We start from the raw sequence: 20,960 nt of genomic DNA, 5'->3' as shown, positions 1-20,960 counted from the left end.
GCCTGCCATTGCTACTGCTCGATCACCCTCTCTGTGTGAAGGTCGCACACAGAAAGCCTCCAGGAGACGAAAGCAAGAGCAAAAGAGAGAGGAGGGAGAGGGCGCAGGGATGAGAGAGAGACCAGAAAAGATTAGAAAATTTAGAGAAGGGGAAAGAAGAAAAGGAAGGCATTGCTAAGTAGACATTGTTAAAAATGAGTTTATATAGCAAATACCTTTTGTGTTGCAGTTATGTTGTCATTAGGATGAAAATGAATAGCTCTGTTCCAGAACCTACTGTGGTTCCTTGCTCCCTAACCCAACTAAGTGAACAGCCTTCATGTTGCATGCAGACCCTTTATCCTCAGTGGGTTTTGGTATACAGTAAACTATTTTTGTTGATATGCTCCCTTGTTTCTGCTTCTCTGTTTAATCTCTAAAATATTTGCTGACTCCTTTCCATTCTCTCCTTTGGTTGTCAGATTGCAGAGACCTACGCATTTCTTCCACGTGAGGCGGTGACTCGTTTCTTGATGAGTTGTGGAGAATGCCAGAAAAGGATGCACATCAACCCCAGCACGGCAGAGTTCAAAGGTCAGGCGCCATTCTTGCACTTTCACGTCTAGATTTGCCATGTTTAATGATTTTGCACCGTACACATATTTATGAATATGTGCCGCTGAGTAAATTGGAAGTTTTTGTTCATTTTATCATTAATTAAAGTTTTGGGAGTGCATCACCCTTTAGCGGTAATTAGGAAAGATTAGGATTCCAAAATGTTCATTAAAGTCACACTGTTTTTGATGAGCCACAGAGGCAAGACTAAAATTCTGCGCTTTTACGGGCCCCTTGTAATTAATGCATGGATAATCCGACCCACGCGCTTCCCACAGTAAACAGATTAGATTACTGATTAACAAAAAAGAATGAAAAATAACGCTAAAGGAAATATGCACGCAATCCTTCAAGACATGACATAGCAGACACTCATGTGATGACCTTCAAATATGCTTTCTCTCTGGATATTTGCATCATTATTTAATTCAGAGACAGTCGAGCTGTTTCAATCACAACTTCATTATTGTCATAAAGTGTCAGCAATAAATACCTTTCCCAGGACACGAATCAGAAAGTGTCATTTTCCCACAGCTCTGAGATATTGTACTCTATGTGCTGTATCTATCTGCATAGACGTGATGTTGGTCTGCCATTAGTCACAGACTGATGTGACTAATTCACGCTGCCACAGATAAGCTTGATTTCTATAGAGCTAAAATAGTTTCAAATTTTTCAATAAAATGATTCACCAATGTGTAAGCTAATTTACATTTGCAAAAAAAAAAGTTTATATATTTGCAAAGTGCAATGCTCAAACTCATAACCTAATTCATATTCACAAAAAAACGATTTTCAAATGCACAGCCAAATTTGTGCATTTGTGGAGAGCGAATGTTAAACAAACTTTGAATAGTGAATTAGCTGACCAGCTTCTGTCTACAGGGGTTCTGAAGGGAAGAGTTATCCCTGCTCTCCAAAGCAGGTTATAGAATAAAAATTGCTATTGAACTTTTCACACTATATTGCGACTGGGAAGTCTGTATAGGGTCAGAAGATCTGTGTCCAAACAAAAGCCTGTTTGCGTTTATTGTGTTTGATTTTAACAAAGACCCGAGGGGGTTTCAGCAGGCTCTGTTGGAGCGCTGTCTCAAGAGCGCCTTCTAGGGGACTGAACTGAGTCATGCACACTATTGAGAAGGATTGAGTGAAACAATATTGACTTACAAATTAATAACTACAACAAGTAGGTCCTGTTTGAAAGTCTTATGAATTAGCTACACATTTTTTTGACTAATTAGCTTTTTGAAGAAAATTATTTATACACTTATATATATATATATATACACACTACCGTTCAAGTTTGGGGTCAACAAGATTTAAAAAAAGAAAGAAAAAGAAACTGATAGTTCTATTCAGCTAGGATGAATTAAATAGATAAAAATGTCACTAAAAAGATTTATAATATTACAATAGATTTCTACTTCAAATAAATGCTGTTATTTTGTAAAGAACCGTGAAAAAATTTTTCACAGTTTCCACAAAAATATTAAACAGCAAATCTGTTTTCAACTATTGATAATAATAAGAAATACTTCTTGAGCACTTGAGCAAGATTGAGGAATGGCTGCTGAAAATTCAGCTTTACAATCACGGGAATAAATTACATTTTATTGTAGTAATTTTCACAGTATTGCTGTTTTTAATAAATGCTGCCTTGGTGAGCATAAGCGACTGCTATTAAAAATATGAAAAAATCTATTAAAAAATTTGACCACAAACTTTTGAACATTAGTATGTATATTAATTCTGACGACGTTTAAAAAAATGTGAAAGTAAAAATTGAAATGTAATTCTTTTGTTGGTTTTCACCCACAGAGAATGACCGGCCCACTTCTCTGGTCCCAGACCTCATCGACTACAACATGCCTCTCACTGCCACCTATCTAAAACAGATGAAACTACAGTGCATGAACACCAATGAGCAGGTAGGTAGAGAGCGAGAGATACAAGAGCACTGAAGAGAGAAAAAAAGCTTTGTTTTACAATACATCAAAGTTGTCAGTTTAAAAAAATATATATATATATTTATTAAGTTTAAAATAATTCAGTATTGACGTTTCTGGTTTGTGTGTTTGCTGACTGCTCCTGAGTTTTAGAGATAATATATGGTATCATGATGCTAAATATTCCTTACTATCTGGACAAAGAATTTAATGTAAAAGTCACTCAGCTCTAAGGAACTGTGACAAGTCCTTATGGTGCAATGTGTGGTTGTCAAGGTTAACTCTTATAGACATGGTTGCCTCAGCAACAGTATATGTGGATGCCTGGAATAGCAAGAGCTGGATGTGTCTGTGGGTCACTGTGCTATATAAATGGGGTGATGATAAACACACAACCCCCATCCTTGTGAAAGACAGTTCCTTATAGCACTGAACTAAAACAGTACATGAATGTAATTGTATATCTGCAACTAAAGAGCACATATAGAATATGTTCATAAAAGAAAGCTCAAGATGCATTTACAGCTCACTTAATGGCCTTGTAGTTTTCTAAGATTGCATGCAATGCGTGAAACATCCAGAGGAAAGTCGAAAGGCCGTTGTGTACCTGTGACATGCTGCATTGCCCTTGCCCCAGCTTAGGTTAGAAACATCCACCGAGCTGGAGAAACTGGAAACCTTTATATCAGATCTGGATCGTTATTTATTTCTTAGGTTAATTTTATTTTATTTTATTTATTTATTTATTTATTTTTTTTATTTTTTATTTATTTTTTTTATTCTATTTTTTTATTGAATATTTTAATGTAATATATTGCTGTTTAAATAACCAGTTTTGATCAATTTCTTGATGAAACAAGTCACAATCCATTTCTGGATAACTGCAGTAAACACTCCTATACTAATAGGAATATAGGTAGATACTAGTACATTTTAAAAAATATTTTCATGATTTGTTATCACAACATTTTTTCTTATGTCAAATCAACTTAACAATAATTAATGTGGTTCAGATAACATATTTTGAGTTTCTGTTGATTAAACCAATCTCTTTCATTATATTAACAAAAACAATTATTTCAATGAACTTAAAATTTGAAGGCAACCAGGTTACTTACTTTTTTAAGTTAAACCAACAATAATTTTTAAGTGTAGGTATCCTTCAGGCCTGCGGGCAGGGGGCGCTGTTGTACCACTCTTTATAAAGTGAAAATAAGTTGCATGGAGTTGGATGATTTTTTGGTCACAAATTTTTCTGGGCAATAGGCTATGTGACTTTAGAAAACTACCCTTTTATAAAAACTAAAATTGTTAGACCTATTATGAGAATAGAATTGTTGTATTTGTTTAAGCTACGTGTTCTTCATGTTCAAAATAAGCCACAATAAGATCTAAAATGTAAAATAAGTATACGTAAAAATGAGACACAAAAACTATAGTACTATTATTCGTCTGCAAGCATGTCAGGTGGCAACCAATCAGATTGCTTTGGTTGAATATTGTTTTGAGTTGTCTGTTTTATTGCCCTTTTGCTTAAAGGGGGGGTGAAATGCTCATTTTCACTCAATCTCCTGTTAATCTTGAGTACCTATAGAGTAATATTGCATCCTTCATATCTCCAAAAAGTCTTTTGTTTTATTATATTTTTAATTGAAAGAGTGGCTGTACCGAGTCTTTCCGGAAAAAAACGAGCGGCTGGGGGCGGGCCGTGTGGGCGAAGCTAAAGCTGTGCTAACGCGCCGAGCTAACAACACACAGACATTTGTTCAACAGTTTTACTCACCGTTCCAACGCACGACCGCGAACCTTTATCATTGTGACTGCTCGATCCTTAAGCATTAGACGATCTGGGCTTTGTTTATAAAACAATCATCGTCGAAATGCAGGGAACAACAGCCTTACACAACTCCGTTTATGCTCAGGAAAACAAACTCCATCCACGGGTGCCTTAACGCCGGGTTCTTTGGGAATCTGTGCAGGGTTGTCTTGCCCTGGCAACCAAAAACACACTTCTTTGGTGACATTGACTTCCCAAAAGCCGGGCAGGGCGCTTTGATGGCGAACTGCTTTCACTCTCTTGCTCTGTTTTACGAGTGCGCGCGCGCCCGCGATCTTACCGGAGAAGTGCCCTTAGGACCCATATAAGGAAATTCCGCCCTCTCTTACGTCAGACAGAGCCATACTCGAAAAAAACTTTCCGAAACTTGTGACAAACCGGAAGGACAATTTTTGGAACAAAAATACTCCTTCAAACGGTCAACTTAACTTTTGAAACTTTGACCATGTTTAGCATGGGAATCCAACTCTTTAACAGTGTAAAAAACTCAGTATGCATGAAACAGTAATTCACCCCCCCTTTAATGTAATTCACCTAACTATAGAATGTGTTCTGGGATCAACATTCCTATCAACCAATCAGATTTTGGGGCTAAATATAGGATTAGGGCTAGGGTAGGGGTTCAAACAACGTTCTTATCAACAAATAATTTTTCTCAGATTGTAAGGGTAGGTTATGTTTAGAGTGGTCTTACCTTCCTTCAGACGGCACACCAACAGGCCGTCTGTTGTTCAGTGATTTCAGATGCATATTGCACTTTCTCCATCTGGCACGCTCAATTTTAATTGGCTGGATTTACGCAACTTCTGGAGTGGGGGCACGCAGGATTTTTTTGTTTTGTTTTGTTAGTCCGTCAGGAAACAAATGTACCAGGCTGATACAATGAACGCTGTTGAGGGTAAAATAATCACTGGATTAGTCAATGCTTGCAAGGTAAGTGCCATCAAATCTTTAAAATATACTCAGAGGTTTACAAGTAAACTAGATATCCCCAAGGAGAAGAATCGTTTATTATTATTTGGGACATTACCATTCAATAGTTTGGGGTCTACAAGATGTTTTTGGAAGAAGTCTCTTATGGTATACAGTAAAAAATAGTAATATTGTGAGATATTATTACAATTTAAAATAACAGTTTTTTATTTTTTATTTGAATATGTTTTACAAAGTAGTTTATTCCTGTGATGGCAAAGCTGAATTTTCAGCATCATTACTGCAGTGTCACATGTTGTTTCATGTAATCATTCTAATGTGCTGATTTGGTGCTCAAGAGACATTTGTCATTCTTATCAATGTTGAAAACAATAGAAACCTTGATAAATAAAAAGTTTGAAAGAACAGCATTTATTTGAAATATAATTTGTAAAATACTTTACTGTCACTTTTAATCAGTAGAATGCATTTTTTTGGGGGGCCTCAAGTTTTTTTTTTTACATACAGAAATTATGATTTAAAAGTGCACAAAATTTCTGTTTGTTTAATATTAATTTATGGCTCACTTGACTAAATCACATCTTTTACTTAGTTCATTTTCTTCTTCATCCTCTCATCTTTATTGTTTTACATGCCCCTTTAATTCCTGTGACTACATTGATCTTTTCTTGCTCCTGTCTTTTTCTTCTCTCTTTCTCATTGCTTGTGTTACTGATGCTCCACTTGGTACCTAATGGAGTCAGCACCGCACACATCAGTCCTCTAAACAATCCTCAGAGGGAACCCAATTTTTCACAAGGCTTGAATCACAAGGACAAATGTTTACAACATGTGTGTGTCTCTGTGTGTGTGTGTGTTACCACATGCATACATATTGGTTTACAGCTGTACAGGACAGTGTGAAATCACTTTTACAAATAAACACCTGTCATGGTTTCAGTATGTACTTTAGATAATAAATGTTGGGATCACGATGATGACCGGCATAACGCCATGTGACCAATTTTTTCAGGCTTCAGGCTTTCTGTCACAATACTGTACGTTTCAGAACAACAGGGGTCTCAAGCTCAAACTAATCCAATGCTTGATAAATCTGTTGTTACACCAGTTAGTTTGTGACCATTAGCTGATCTGTGGGGTCCCAGGATGTTTGTCCCAGAATTACTTCCTGTTAGCAGTGCAGTGCTGAAAAGGGAAGTGAACCTGTGCGTTTGAGAGGCACATTGAGAGGCAATTCACAGTGACTCTTTCTTCTCTCTCTCTCACACACACACACACACACACACACACACACACACACACACACACACACACACACACACACACACACACACACACACACACACACACACACACACACACACACACACACACACACATCTTTATCTACACACCTGCATTTCTCACCTTCTCTTGAGCACCACTGATGATTACATTCTTTCAGCCTGCTCTACTCTTCTGAGTACCATGGTAACAATAAACACAGAATCAGGGACTCGTAGTGTAGAGGCCGGATTTGTTTGTGTGTGTGTGTGTGTGTGTGTGTGTGTGTGTGTGTGTGTGTGTGTGTGTGTGTGTGTGTGTGTGTGTGTGTGTGTGTGTGTGTGTGTGTGTGTGTGTGTGTGTGTGTGTGTGTGTTGTTGTTGTAAGAAAAAGACTCTTGGTAATGTGATGCTAAATAAATTGTGCTTATTAGTAAGTAGAATTCACTTTTAATTTTCAGGGCAAGTTAAAGTGTTTTAATTAATAAAATTGGAATGAGTGGCCTGTTGAGAATGGAGTACTTTGATGGCCAGGGGTTTGAGGCCGAGATGAATTTAATTCTGCATTCAGGTGTATGTTAATGCAGATGGGGGATGGTTGGCTTGTGAAATGAGGGGTTTGTTTGTGAAAATGAGGAAGTGTCACACATGAGCGGGGGTGGTTGCTAGTCTTTAACTCAGCGGCTACAAGATTAGCAATGGCATTGTGAAGGTTTGTTCTGAACAGATGGGTGGCACAGGGTGTATTATGGGTTTTCCTGGAACATTTGGGGAGGGGTTTTGAGGGGAGGCTATGAAGAAAGCGTTGATGCTAACTTCAGAAGCTGTAGAACCTGCTGTAAGTCACAGTGAACTTTCTCACAGCTTCATCGTCATGACAACAGAGGTAGAGAGGTGCGTTCACGCCCATAGCGTAGGTGAAGACAAGGGTCACGACGTGATTCGCTATGCCTTCAGCCTGCTAAACATGGACCAGCACTTATTCTGGCACACATACACTATGTCAGCGTGCATAGATAATGCAAATCATATTTAAAAACACGTTTAGGCTGAATAAACGTTAAGTCGTTTGGTTTTTGATGATAATTTAACATTTTAATTAGAACACACTGATGGCAAAAATATGCTAAAAGAGATATCAGCAATGCACTAACAATATTTTTTAAAGAAAAAACAGAAAAAAATTTGAGCTGTAAGATGCTGAACACTGGTAAAATTATGTTGGAATACAAAGTTTGGTCTGTTACAGAATGACACATTTTTGCATATTATTGTTAACAAAAATGTTATTTTTGTCAAGAAAATCTGGACAATGGACCGTTATGCAACAGACTAAATTTTAAAAGACTTTGAAATTGAGTGTTATTTTGGTATTTTAGTTATTAATATTTTGAATTGGCTTTTATTTTTATATTTTCAGTTTTCATTTCATTTCAAGTTTTTGTATTTATTATCTTTAAAAAAAAATTTTTGTAGTTTTTTTTATATTTCTATATAGCTTTACTGTAATTAATATTTATTTCAGTTTTAGTAATTTTAGTACTTCAACTTATTTCAGTTAGTTTAGGTAATTTTTTTTAAGTTTTTCATCAATTTTTTTTTTTTTTTTTTTTATCTTTATTTCATATACCAAACTTTAGTTAACAATAACAACACTGGAAATGTAACACTGCTGCGAAAGCATACATGCTTTATGTGGATTTTTCACAGCTCCAAACTCCAAAAAACAAAAATATGTGCATGCAATGAACTGTGTGTACTAAATGTTGTTCTGCAAATTCCCACCCAGAACATGATTCCTGAAGAAAACAATACATATCTCGTGTTCTTCTCATCCTGTGTGTGCATCTTTTGGGTTTTGGCTCCAACAGGGTTAAAAATAGCTCCCCTCGTATTCACTCATTATTTAAGAGTCTCCTCCTTCTGTCCCTCTCCATCCCACATTACAAAATGTGGAGTTTCCTCAATAAAGGATACACTGGGAAGATAATGGACTGAAGAAAGAGTTTGTAAAGTGAGATGTTGCGTGACAATCTTACATATAGCAGCATGGTTGAACCAAACAGGAAATGTAGGGAATTTAGAATGCTCATTTTGACACAGGTATGAGGACTTTGTCTGTGTCGAGATGCTGTGGAGGAGATATGGGAGAATCTAGTGATGTCTAGGCGATAGTGGGATGGGTGAGCTTCATTTTGTGCACAGAATATCCTGAGCTCTCTGACTTCCTCCTCCTCCCCCCTCTCTTTCTCTCTCACACACATACAGGATGAGAGTTCGGTAAGCAGTGAGGATTTGGACATGGCTGAGCCCGCGTGGGTCTCTACTGAGCGTGCTCCAGCCGCAGAGCCTAGCAGCCCCACCACCCCGTACACAGAGAGGATGCCTACACCCCCACAGCCCAGCATTAAGGAGGAAGAAGGTACGATGTCTCTTACTCACTCACACTGTGTTTATGTAGCTGTGCATTTCATTGAAATAACAGACACTTTTTACCAATTTTTGTCAGCGTTTATCAGAGAAGACTCTGTGTTGGTTAGAGTCTGATAAGTGTCTTATAAAGCTGATGTTGAAGAGGTGCCTGAAGGCCCATTATAGCCCTTTTCCCAGCACTCCAGCCTCTCTTGCTCTCTTCCATCACTCTCTGGACAGATCCCAGTTTAATGGATGTCTGGGGTATGCAGAGCCATGTGGAGACAGCCTTATTTTTTTCATTTTGGTTGTATGTGAAAATCTTCGGTGTCAAGTTCTGTAATGTGTGTCAGTCTCAATTTTCTGGGAATCTGCGATAGATAGATAGATAGATAGATAGATAGATAGATAGATAGATAGATAGATAGATAGATAGATAGATAGATAGATAGATAGATAGACAGACAGACAGATAGACAGATAGATTAGTTACAGAAAAGAGTATATTAAAAGACAAATTGAATACTCTATGACAAATTTATGAATCTTTTCTATGCTAAATCTGAATATAATCTATAAAATGTTATTCATCTTTATCATCAGTGTTATTGTTCATGTAACCAATATATATCCTATCTGTACCACAGAATGTGTACAATAATCTTTGGCAAAGGCTCCCATATTTGCGGATGAGGGTAAACAATTGCAAGACTCCAAGGTTGTTGACCCTGCCCCCTTTTGAATTGAACACACTTCCTTCTTTTCACCAGCACTCGCTCCCTCTGTCTTGTCTCTTATTCAGCTGAGTGCAGGGGGCTGGGGTGGCGTATGAATGGGGCAGGAGAGAAGAGGATGAGGGCAGGGGGAGGGGGATGTGGAGATGATTTTTAAAATGGCTGCTGGGACAGTCGAGGGTCTTACTGGGTGGTAGATAGGGAGGAAGCAGCGTGGGTCGCTTCTTTGTGGGCTAATCCTGTGTAATCTTGCTCCGAGGGGGCTGGAGGGAACAGCTCGGCCACACACATTGACGTGTGTCCACTTACTCCATCATAAGGAGAGAGAAAGTGACTAAAGGGCTGTGCACATGCTCAGTGCACCTTACCCTTGACGGACAGCTGTAGAGGCCCCTCTGGGAATTATCCTAAAGAGGGATGATAGTATTTTAGGAATGGCAGTCAGAGCTGTGATCATGCATGTTAGCATGTCTGACTTATGGCTGTCTCAGATTCAAAGTAAAAATGCTGTTTGCATCTGCACTTTTAATTTTTTTTTTTTTAAATGTAAAAAAATTATTGAAATTATTATATGATGTAAAATGACTGAATCAACCTGATTGTGGGAATCGTTTCTTAAAGGCACTGTAAAATCAAAATTTGAGTTTTGTGGCTTTTTGTCCATATGCATTAGCTTCTTAAGTCATCTATACTACAGTTCAAAAGTTTGGGGTCAGTAAGTTTTTTTTTAAGCATTTACTGTATTTTTGATCAAATAAGCATTTATTTGAGCCTTGATGAGGATAAGAGACTTGTTAAAAAAATATATATATATATTTTACTGACCCCAAACATTTAAACAAAGGTGTATTTGTATACTCACAAATGTATTGGTTTCTCTCCCTGAAATAGTGACAATAAATATTGCAGAATGCAATCTGGACATACTACACTCGCCATGTTGTCATTGTCATGTGACCTACAGCATCAGTTGTGCCATTCACATTCCTCTCCCATGGTCTCATGGGATTGTAAAGTGTCCATTGGATACGTACTTCAGAATCATAATCTGGGTACTTTTTGCCTACTGTTTTTTGACATTCAGACACACACACACACACACACACACACACACACACACACACACACACACACATATATATATATATATATATATATATATACATATATATATATATATAGTATATAGGAAAGAATGCATATTTGGATGCAGCCTGTGATTCATGTAGAAAAAAGGAGGGGGTGAGGATGGGTGAGTCTCCTGGTCTCTCCCCAACTTCCGGTTTTAATAGGAAATCTCAGCAGAAAAAAAAAACTGTGCACATCAAACAATGTCATGGTGTCTTTAAAGGTAACAACTACATATTTTCTTTATTTAGTGAGAATTTGACTCTTGAAAACAATGTTTAGGTGGAGAAAGCACATCCAGACTGTCTGGGACTGGTTTATTAATTTTATATAGCTTTCATTCCCTGCCGTTATCATGTGTGTTCTCCCAAAGACACACTTTTGTACTGCCCTTGTTTACTCAAATCTGCTTTGTAATTTGGTGTGGTTGTTATGGGATGTGTTTACGATCCACTGCTTGTGTTTTGTGAAATAATGAGTCTTTTTCCCATCCTGTACTCTATATTAATGTACCTATGCACTAATGGATCCCTCCCTAGACTCGTGGCAGACTATTGTGCTGTTTAGAGAGACACAGGGCAAGAGGATGATGATTTAACCCACAGTCTACCATTACACCCAGCCTTCGGAGAGGAGCCATCCTTTTCTGTGTTTATGTCATTAGTTCCTGACATGCTATATTTTTCATTTAGGCCAATTTTATTGTCCACACAGTGTCTGTCTATGCCTGATTGGATATCCTAATATATCCTAAAATAACCTAAATGTACTTTGTGTGAATATCTGAGTTAAGGTTCAAATTAAATATATTATTTAATATGACTGAATCAAATGGTGACATTACACGAGTGCAAGTCATTTAAAAGGCTATATAGAAATAAATCCTTAAACTAACAATTGTATGTTTCTTCTGCTATCAGTTTACTTACAAGAAAAATTGCATTAAATATGAAAACCTTTCAGAAGAGTTTTCAGAGAATGTATGTTGAATTAAAAAAACATCTATTACTGTAAATGTTATAGTAATTTTCTTTGTTTTAAGCATAGAACTAATGCAATTTGGTGATGTTTATGCTTAAAATATTTTGAAAGATGAGATTTCTTTTTCTTATTTTTTGCTTCTTAAGAAAAGTTCCCTTGTTTTAGGAATGTTTACACTACTGTTAAAAAGTTTTGGGTTAGTAAAATCTGACTTCTATTTAGAAAAGATTCATTAAATTGATCAAAAGTGTCAGTAAAGACTTTTTATAATGTTACAAAATATTTCTTTTTCAAATAAATGCTGCTCTTTTCAACTTTCTATTCTATTTCCAACACTGATAATAAAAAAAATATTCTTGAGCGCCAAATCAGCATATTAGAAGGTTTCTGAAGGATCGTATGACACTGAAGACTGGAGTAATGATGCTGAAAATTCAGGGGGAAAAGTACATTTTAAAGTATATTAAAAAAAGAAAGCAGTTATTTTACATTTTAATAATATTATTGGTTACTGTTTTTTGGTCTTACCCACCCAAACTTTTGAATGGTAGTGTACATATTTTTACTGGAAACAAGACTATAAAAATGTGTTTTGCAGCGTACATTACAAGCGGAATGATGTCTGGCCATCTCACTTTATTATTTATTTATTTTTCAGCATGTCTTACATCTCTTTCTTATTCTGTTCTCTGGGTGAACAAGAAGGGGTTTCTTTCTTTTTCTTCCCCCCCCCCTTTTCCAAATACTTCCTCCCATCCACTCAGACACTCTGTTAGAACCCCACATCCATCTCATTTCCCTCATCCTGTTGTCTCTCTCTTCACCTCTGCCTCCTTCCACTGGTTTGACAGTTGACCCCAATGTTGCTTTCCTGTTCACACAAAAACCTTCACACAACACACTCCCCTTCCCCCGTTAGACGTACACTGACACGCACACGCATCTAGACCCCGCATCCACTTGTGTGTGACTTTATGAACACGCATTCAAACATCTAATTCTGTCTCTCTCAGATGATTCTTCTTCAGAGAATAGCAGCACAGTTAACGGTCTCCCTGCACTGACTCCGCCTGGTGGTGCTGCCATGGCGACAGGAGGAGTTCCTGCATCTGAGGGGGTGGTTCCATACGGTGAGGTGAACGGTAATGGTGCCGCAGCGCCGCTGGACTTCAGCACTACTTCATCGTCCTCTTCCTCACAGGAGGGACAGCAGCCTGTCAACCTGAGTGACAGACTGTTACCCGGAGTAACGCTCGGATCCTACTCATCTGACCCTAACAGAAAATTCCCTGTCAAAACTGAGTACAATAACAAGGTATGAGACTACATTTTTTCACATAATTCAAAAAATGTGTATTTATAAACAAGTACTAATAAGCATAATGGTGTTCAGATGGAGGTTTTGACTTTTGTACATACTGTATGTTCTACAGTCGCCTCAGTACAGCTCAGGAAGCTATGACTCTGTGAAGATGGAACTGAGCACGTGCGGGGACGACATGACCCCGGGTCGCTCTCAGGTCATTGACGATGATGACGACGATCACGATGACCATGACGACAGCGACAAGATAAATGACGCTGAGGGTCTGGACCCCGAACGACTTAAAGCTTTTAACGTGAGACTTACTCCCTTTATTATTACTTTCTCTCTCATATTATGGTTTAAATTAGATTTAGTTTTTTTATTCATCTTTTCAAGCTTTATGACCTACATTGCTTAGGTTTGGAGGTAAAGTCCAAAAGTCTGAGACCACATTTGACAGTCTTTTTGTAAATAAACATAAAGTTTTAGTTTTTTGAAAGAAATAAAGTAAAGAAACTAAATTTACATAAAATAGATAAGAAATATTATTTCAATCATTTTGGGCTATTCTCAAGTTATCAAAACTAAAAATATATAAAAAAAAATGTAATAAAGCAGAAGTAAAATTAAATATAATTATTAGATGAAAAACTTAAACTAATCGAAAATTAGAAATGTTGCCTTGGCAGGTAACTGAAATATTTACAAGTTTAAGTACTAAAATTAGTTAAATTTAAAGTAATTTATATATATATATATATATATATATATATATATATATATATATATATATATATATATATATATATAGCAATATTTAAAAAATAAATAAATAAATGAAATTATTACTAAAATTAAGGATATAAATAAGAATGGTCTGAATAATATGATCATTGTTTTACACAGACTTGTGGAGTTCATGAAGCAGTGAAAGCAAAAAACAGACAAAGCAAATTCATATTCATTTTTCAATTTCCACCCTTCTTTCAAATTGTTATGCTGGTGATATAATTTACAATGAGAAATTATATACAATGAGGTATTATAAAAAATACAAGCATTTCAGTGGCCTGCTGAACCTTCATTATTATTTTCATGTCAATGCTAAACCATAAGTTTCTTCGTTTACATTTCTTTACCCCCTTCACGTTTACATCTTCCTCACAATTTCCCTTTTCTGATTCATTGATTTAGTATGTTCAATTTTGCATCTTCTTTTCTTTCCTTTGTTGCATTGCTCTAATATTTCTTCATGTTTTCAGATGTTTGTGCGGTTGTTTGTGGATGAGAACTTGGACCGGATGGTTCCAATCTCAAAGCAGCCCAAAGAGAAAATCCAGGCCATCATTGAGTCCTGCAGCCGCCAGTTCCCAGAGTTCCAAGAACGTGCTCGCAAACGGATCCGAACCTACCTCAAATCCTGTCGCCGCATGAAGAAGGGTGGCTTCGAGGTATGGAAACATGGGCATTTGCACATGTTGACAAGCAAACACACACATCTGCCATAATCCTCTGTGCTATTTCAATACCACAGATAATCCAAAATGTTTCACATATTAAAGCTTACCGTTGTTTGCGCTACACACCATTCGATAGTATACTACTGCCCTCTAGTGGCTGACAGGGTCACAGGCAGTCATTTTTAACCCTTGTCCTGGCACTGAGCCTGATTTAACTCATGAAATCCATGAAAGCTGAAAGTGTGCGAGATAGGAGAAAGATCCTAAATGTGAAGTGCTGTCATATGATTGAGAAAAACATGATTGAGAATCACTGCTCTTAAAGAACAGATTCAATGTTTTTCCAAGTCATATCTTTTTTTCTGCATCTCACAGGAATTAAATGCCATCAAACAGGCAGTTCTAGAAAGTACGGTGCTGGTAGAGCCAAAAACTTACAGAAAACAGATGTTTTTTTGAACTTGAAGTGGTTGAATGTATTTTAAGTGATCCAACTAGCTACAAAAATCAGATTTTACAGTGCAGCGATGCGGAACATCTTTTCAATAATCATGAACCAGGAAGATGGCTTCATAGTAATTTTCCTTTTTTGAAAGATAAGGTAATGCTTTAATAGAATATCATTTCGAATGTATTCAGTTCCAGGGAAAAGCTAAAAAAATTATACAGATTGTTTTTCAACTAAAGCAATTTAGTTGGGTAACAAATGGGTTAAAAACACCATATTTTAAAATTAGAATATAGACAGGAATGCATAAGGTAATAACATGTATATTTTTCTGCCCTGTCCGATGATGTCAGACACGGCCCACACCCCCTCACCTCACCTCCGCCATGGCTGAGAACATCCTTGCAGCAGCATGTGAGAGTGAAACACGTAATGCTGCTAAGAGGATGCGCCTTGACATCTATCAGGCCCATGTGAGTGCATGTGTGCATTGATCTCTAGATTTTTTGATTACTTAGTGAGTTATCTTTTGGTCTTTCTTTGCCTTATCACATTTCTCCTTTCCATGCACTCGTGTTCAGGATGAGTCAGTTACAGCAGAGAAGCCAAACTCCAGAGATCCGGCTGCCCTGTCTAACTCAGGCTTCTCACTGGCCGCCTCGGCCTACTCCCAGGACCAACTCTACACCAATGGTGGACTTAATTACAGTTTCCGTGGATACGGGACCCTTGGCAACAACATCCAAAACAATGGCACGTCACAAACCAATGGTGAGTAATATGAAAAAAAAAAAAAATCGTGAAGTTTTTAAGTTCTTCATGGTTTAAGTGACGTGACATTTAGCCAAGTGTGGTGTCCGATACTCAGAATTTGTGCTCTGCATTTCACCCATCCAAGTGCACACTCTTTAACTAGGCCAAATCCACCCCCCTTTACTATTTATTTAAATTTGTTCATATTTATATTCCCATCAATGCAGTCTCCACACTTTCCTAGTTGATTTAGGTGTGAAGGCCAAAATGTCTATAATCAAAAAGAAGATGACTTCCCGTTATGACTTAATAAACAGCAAAAAAAAAAGTACACTCTTTGTTTTTTTATATTAAATACTATATTAATACTTTCATGTCAAACGCTATATTAATTTAATATTTCATTTGAAATTTTTAATTGTTCAATTTAACAATTGAATTAATTTTGTTAGTTTTTGCTGTGATATCAAAATTGGTATTAACCCTCTGGGGACTAAGCCCTTTTTGGTCAGTTTTCTCTATTTTTACATTTGGGCTTATAAACCATATGTAATGGAGATGGAACACCATGTGTTTGGTATCTATGGATTCAGAAGACCCTAAGCTAACATAAGAATGCATGTAATGTGTTTATAAAGGAAGTATGAGTAAAAAATTTACAATAAACTAGAGAATTTCAAAAACGAAAATTTTATTTTAATCATTTATTACTGAAAATCACACCTCACACAACAATAGTGAACAGTTTTTGAACAAAAAATATATATTTTTCAAACCCTTTGCTAGACAGATATTTGTAATTGTTCAATCAAAAGTGTAAAGAACAATGAAATAATGAACTTTATATACAGCGTTTTTTACAGCGGTACCGCCCAATCCGTCCCGAGAGGGTTAAAGGGTTTGTTCACCCAAAAATTATAATTATCCCATAATTTACTTACCCTCAAGCCATCCTAGGTGTGACTTTCTTCTTTCAGCCAAACACAATCAGAGTTATATTAAAAAATATCCTGGCTCTTCCAAGCTTTATGGGAGTTAATAGTAACTGAGATTTTGAAGCCCAAAAAAGCGATCATCCATCCATCATGAAAGTAATCCATACGGTTCCAGGGAGTTAATAAAGGCCTTCTGAAGCAAAGCGATGCATTTTTTAAAGAAAAATATCCATATTAAAAACTTATAATATAATCACTGGCTTCCGTATGCGAGTCTAGTTCCTGCAGAAGAGTGAACTCTGACCCGACGTATTGACGAACGCGGATCCGCGAGAAGCGTCTCCTCTCACCTGAGCTTACGCTACATCCTACATCCTACGTATTGAAGCAACCATAGTCTAGTCTTTTCTATAGATCTACAAGATATTAATTTGAATAAATGTCTCTTTCTTTTTCTTTCAGGGCCGACTGATCTCAGTATGAAATCTTTGGCATCCAACAGCACGTCCTCCTCCAGTTCAAACAGTCATGGTCAGGGTGGAGGGGGCGGAGGGGCATCTGCCCAGCTCAGCCCGCCCGAGGTCACGGCTGTTCGGCAACTGATTGCGGGTTATCGCGAGTCTGCGGCCTTCTTGCTTCGCTCTGCTGATGAGCTTGAGAACCTCATACTGCAGCAGAACTGAGAACTGCGCACAGGCTGGTGCTACCCGTCTTTCTCTCATAAACACACATACACATAAATGCACACTATGACAGGAAAGATACATGTAGCTATGTGCACTTTCATACATATACACTTAAAGTCCATAGGCGGAGTTTCACTTCGCTTGGGGGGAAGAAAAAATGGAGGAGTCAGAAGAAGCTGTATCTCAAGCACACGTACAGGGTCTACAATTGATAACATTTACCAGCCATCATTTTCTCAGGTTCACTTGCCATGAACCTGTATTTTGCATAGTTTTTATTTATTTTTGCATTAAAATGTTTTATTTAAATGTACATGTAATTATATAATTTCCATATGAAATGCTACCTCTCATAAAAACTCTTTTGGTGGCTTAATAGAATTAATAGTTACAGAAGGAAAAGAAACCTAAACTTTATAAGAAAATATTAAAATAAAACCATGTGTTATGTATCCGTTCCAAATAAAGTTAACAAATTGTACTTGCGTTTGGCACTGGGCCAGTCGCAAGTATTATTTTTGGGCTTATATACTATGTAAGGTGCTTTACACAGACTTGTTAATGCACACGAGGGAATAAATGTACTTAAACGGGAATTGCCGTTATTAGCAGTAATGTTTAATGCACTTGAAGTAGATTGTTGATTCTTGTGCTCAGCAAAACAATTTATGACAATAGCAACGGTTGTGCCCGAGAAGTAGGGTATACTCATTTTGCCCAAAATGGTTTCAATAATAAAAAGATAATTTATTATATTTTTTAGATTTAAACACACAAAGATAAAAACAGTTTTGGCTCTAGACACTCGATTCCCCCTGGCACCCCCCAAACTCCGCCTATGCTCTTCCTGTAAACCTACCTATCACACATTGCTCATGACAGCTTTATGTCCATTATAGTGTCTTTATCAAATGCCCTTACCTTTGAGTCCATCAGGGCTTAATCCTTTTCAGAGGGCTGAGATGACTTGTTAAACATTGTTTTATGATGAGATGATCAGAGAACACAAAGCAAGAGGTGTCTGTACTCACAACAGCATTACAATCGTCTTGCACAGAGCACAACACACTGAGATCTATCAGTCCACCACAGAGAGTCCAGACCTTTCATCTTTTGAGACACAAAAGCAGTACATTTAGGAGTGATGCCCAAAACAAACCCAAAATGATGTCAACTCCAGCATGAAGTTTACACTATGGCACAAAATATTACTATCAGATGAGATTCCTGTTTGTCATTGGCATCTTGTTTTATTGAATTTGAAAAGTTCCTCAGATGTTTAAGTTCTTTTGTTACCATAGACATATCCATGCAGCAGCTTTGCTCCAGATTTAGCCATTTTAGATATAGAACAGATTCAAGAGAAAAGGGTTTTTGTAAAAATCTCTTTTATCTGTTCAATGCTAATGAGGTTTGGGGAGAAGGTGCAATGTAGATGATAATCGTTATAGTGTGTCCGTGTCTGAAAATGCATCATTTTCAATCGTAAACACTTTAACAGATGTCCTTTGTACATATATATATATTCCTCTCATATATAAGAATTTTCATTCAAGCTTACACATGCACACATAAAAGTCTACTAAAAGAAACCGTGATTGGTGAGCGCAAAAAAAGAAGATGCTGAAATTCTATTGGCTGGGAACGTTGGACTTTATGCAAATGAAGCTGTGCTGAGTGGAACGCTTCAAACTCTACATGCTCGATTGCCTTGGCCATCCTCCATCCTCAGCGCATCAATGCACTGTAGGAAAATTCCTCACAGGAACACATGGGTGACATCAACCTTCCAGACAGGAGCGCCGTTGATGGACTGAAAAAAAAATAGGGGGGAAAAAAGGGACAAGGATTGCATTTCCCATGCTGCATTGCATTGCAAACACATTCTGTTAAGTTGTGAATGCTGCTCTTTTTTTCTAACCTCATGACTGAGACACTTTCCTCTTCACGGGGACCAATCAAAACAGAGGGACTTAACATCCTATTGGCACACATACTGTATATGCACAGTGAGTTTGAGAGAAAGGACCTAATATCAGCAGAAGGAAACCGATGATGACATCATTTCCTTTCTGTCAACAACACGCAGGGGCTTGAGAGGCAGTGATTGGTGGACTAAGGTAGCATCATCCACATGAACCAAGTGGTACGTAGAACATTGACGATGCAATTCCGCTCTGACACCAGCCTCGCTCTTCCTCCTGCCTGCATTTTGTCATTTTCACAAATGCCATCGTTAAAAAAAACTGTATTAAAAAAAGCAAAAGACAATCCTGAACTATTGTGACTTGATCCCTCGTAAAACAGCATAGCGGTGTGTGAGATCTCACTCTGACTCTCTAGCCTTTAGTAGAGTGGTGACAATACAGGGCCTTCAAGTTTCAAGTCTTGTAGCCATAGCTTGAACCGTGTCCTCACTCTGCAACCCGATTATGTGGAACAGAGCATTTTCCTCTTTAGCTGCAAACACACATTTTTAATTATCTATTTAAGTCGTCTAGCCATTCCATTTGTGCTTTATTTGTTGTTTTGTATTACTTTTTTATTCCACGTGTTAAATATCTTTTTGTTACTTTACAAAAAACAACAAAACAAAAGAAAAAAACTCTGGTTGTACGACATTGACAGTCTGAAGGGAATCGGTGTTGTGAGTCTCAACATTCCAAATGTAAAACACTCATCTCAAACGGGTCTTTAAGGGACTGAATATGACATTCAAATCACAAATTTTGAAGAGAGAAAAAAAAAGATCTAAGTTGTCTTCAACGACTTAGTTTTGATACGTGGATGGAAGCTTGTTTATTACCTCTTACTTGTTACTCACTAAAATAGATTCCCTGATGAAAGGATGAAGTGATAGGAACATTCATTAATTTATATTCAGATGTTACACTTTATAAATTATTAAATTGGTTAACATAGTAGCACTTTACAATCCGCAAAGGAAAATGTACACACAAGAGGGGTCAAACGTTTATGGGATGGAGCCTTAAAACCACCTAAATGATCCTAAATTATGAAATGCAGCTGATCATTCTCAAGCCATAATGTTCTGTATTTATTTTTTTGCTCTGCATTGTAATTATTTGTTCCCTTTACTCCATGCAGGAATATGTGAGCCAGTCCAGCACTGGGCTTTGAGTTGAAAGACGAGAAATGTTTTTGGGCTTATTCTAATTATATGGTGACAGCATCAAAATATTTGTCCAAAAGTTGTATCAGGTTATTGATCTATTGTTTGCCCTATTATTATTATTTATTTTTTTGTTTCTTGTTTTGTACCTTTTTGTTCATAATTGACGTTAGAAGTGAAGATGTTTTTGAAAGCTCTCTGGACATCTGAGGTTGGTGAACACGAGACACATGTAAAGAAAAGGATAGGCAAGAAAAGAAAAGAAAAGCTACAAGTTTTTATTTTTTTAAACCGTGCAGCTAAAATCAAATCAAATGTGGTAACAACCATTGCCTGTGATATATTTTAATTTTGTGGTGCTTTGTAACATTATTATGATTATGGTATTTTCTTTGTTTTTACTCTTGTTCTT

The 20,960-nt window shown here is 37.1% G+C and overlaps 1 protein-coding gene across 1 annotated transcript in view; it reads left to right on the top strand.

Annotated features, from left to right (window-relative positions):
- nol4la (nucleolar protein 4-like a) overlaps positions 1-17,412 on the top strand; it is a gene marked incomplete at both ends in the record, with an annotated part of 41,535 nt that extends 24,123 nt beyond the window's left edge. The window contains 9 exon segments of the mRNA XM_081349788.1: positions 462-573; positions 2,413-2,522; positions 8,841-8,994; positions 12,841-13,142; positions 13,261-13,446; positions 14,396-14,584; positions 15,395-15,514; positions 15,623-15,812; positions 17,192-17,412. Coding sequence (XP_081205914.1) covers positions 462-573; positions 2,413-2,522; positions 8,841-8,994; positions 12,841-13,142; positions 13,261-13,446; positions 14,396-14,584; positions 15,395-15,514; positions 15,623-15,812; positions 17,192-17,412 — 1,584 coding nt within the window.
- Between the last annotated feature and the right edge of the window lie 3,548 nt (positions 17,413-20,960).

This window comes from Scardinius erythrophthalmus (genome assembly GCF_964197995.2).
Source record: "Scardinius erythrophthalmus genome assembly, chromosome: 20".
Taxonomy (NCBI): domain Eukaryota; kingdom Metazoa; phylum Chordata; class Actinopteri; order Cypriniformes; family Leuciscidae; genus Scardinius; species Scardinius erythrophthalmus.
The sequence above is the reverse complement of the archived record's forward strand: the minus strand, read 5'-3'. Positions and strand labels throughout refer to the sequence as shown.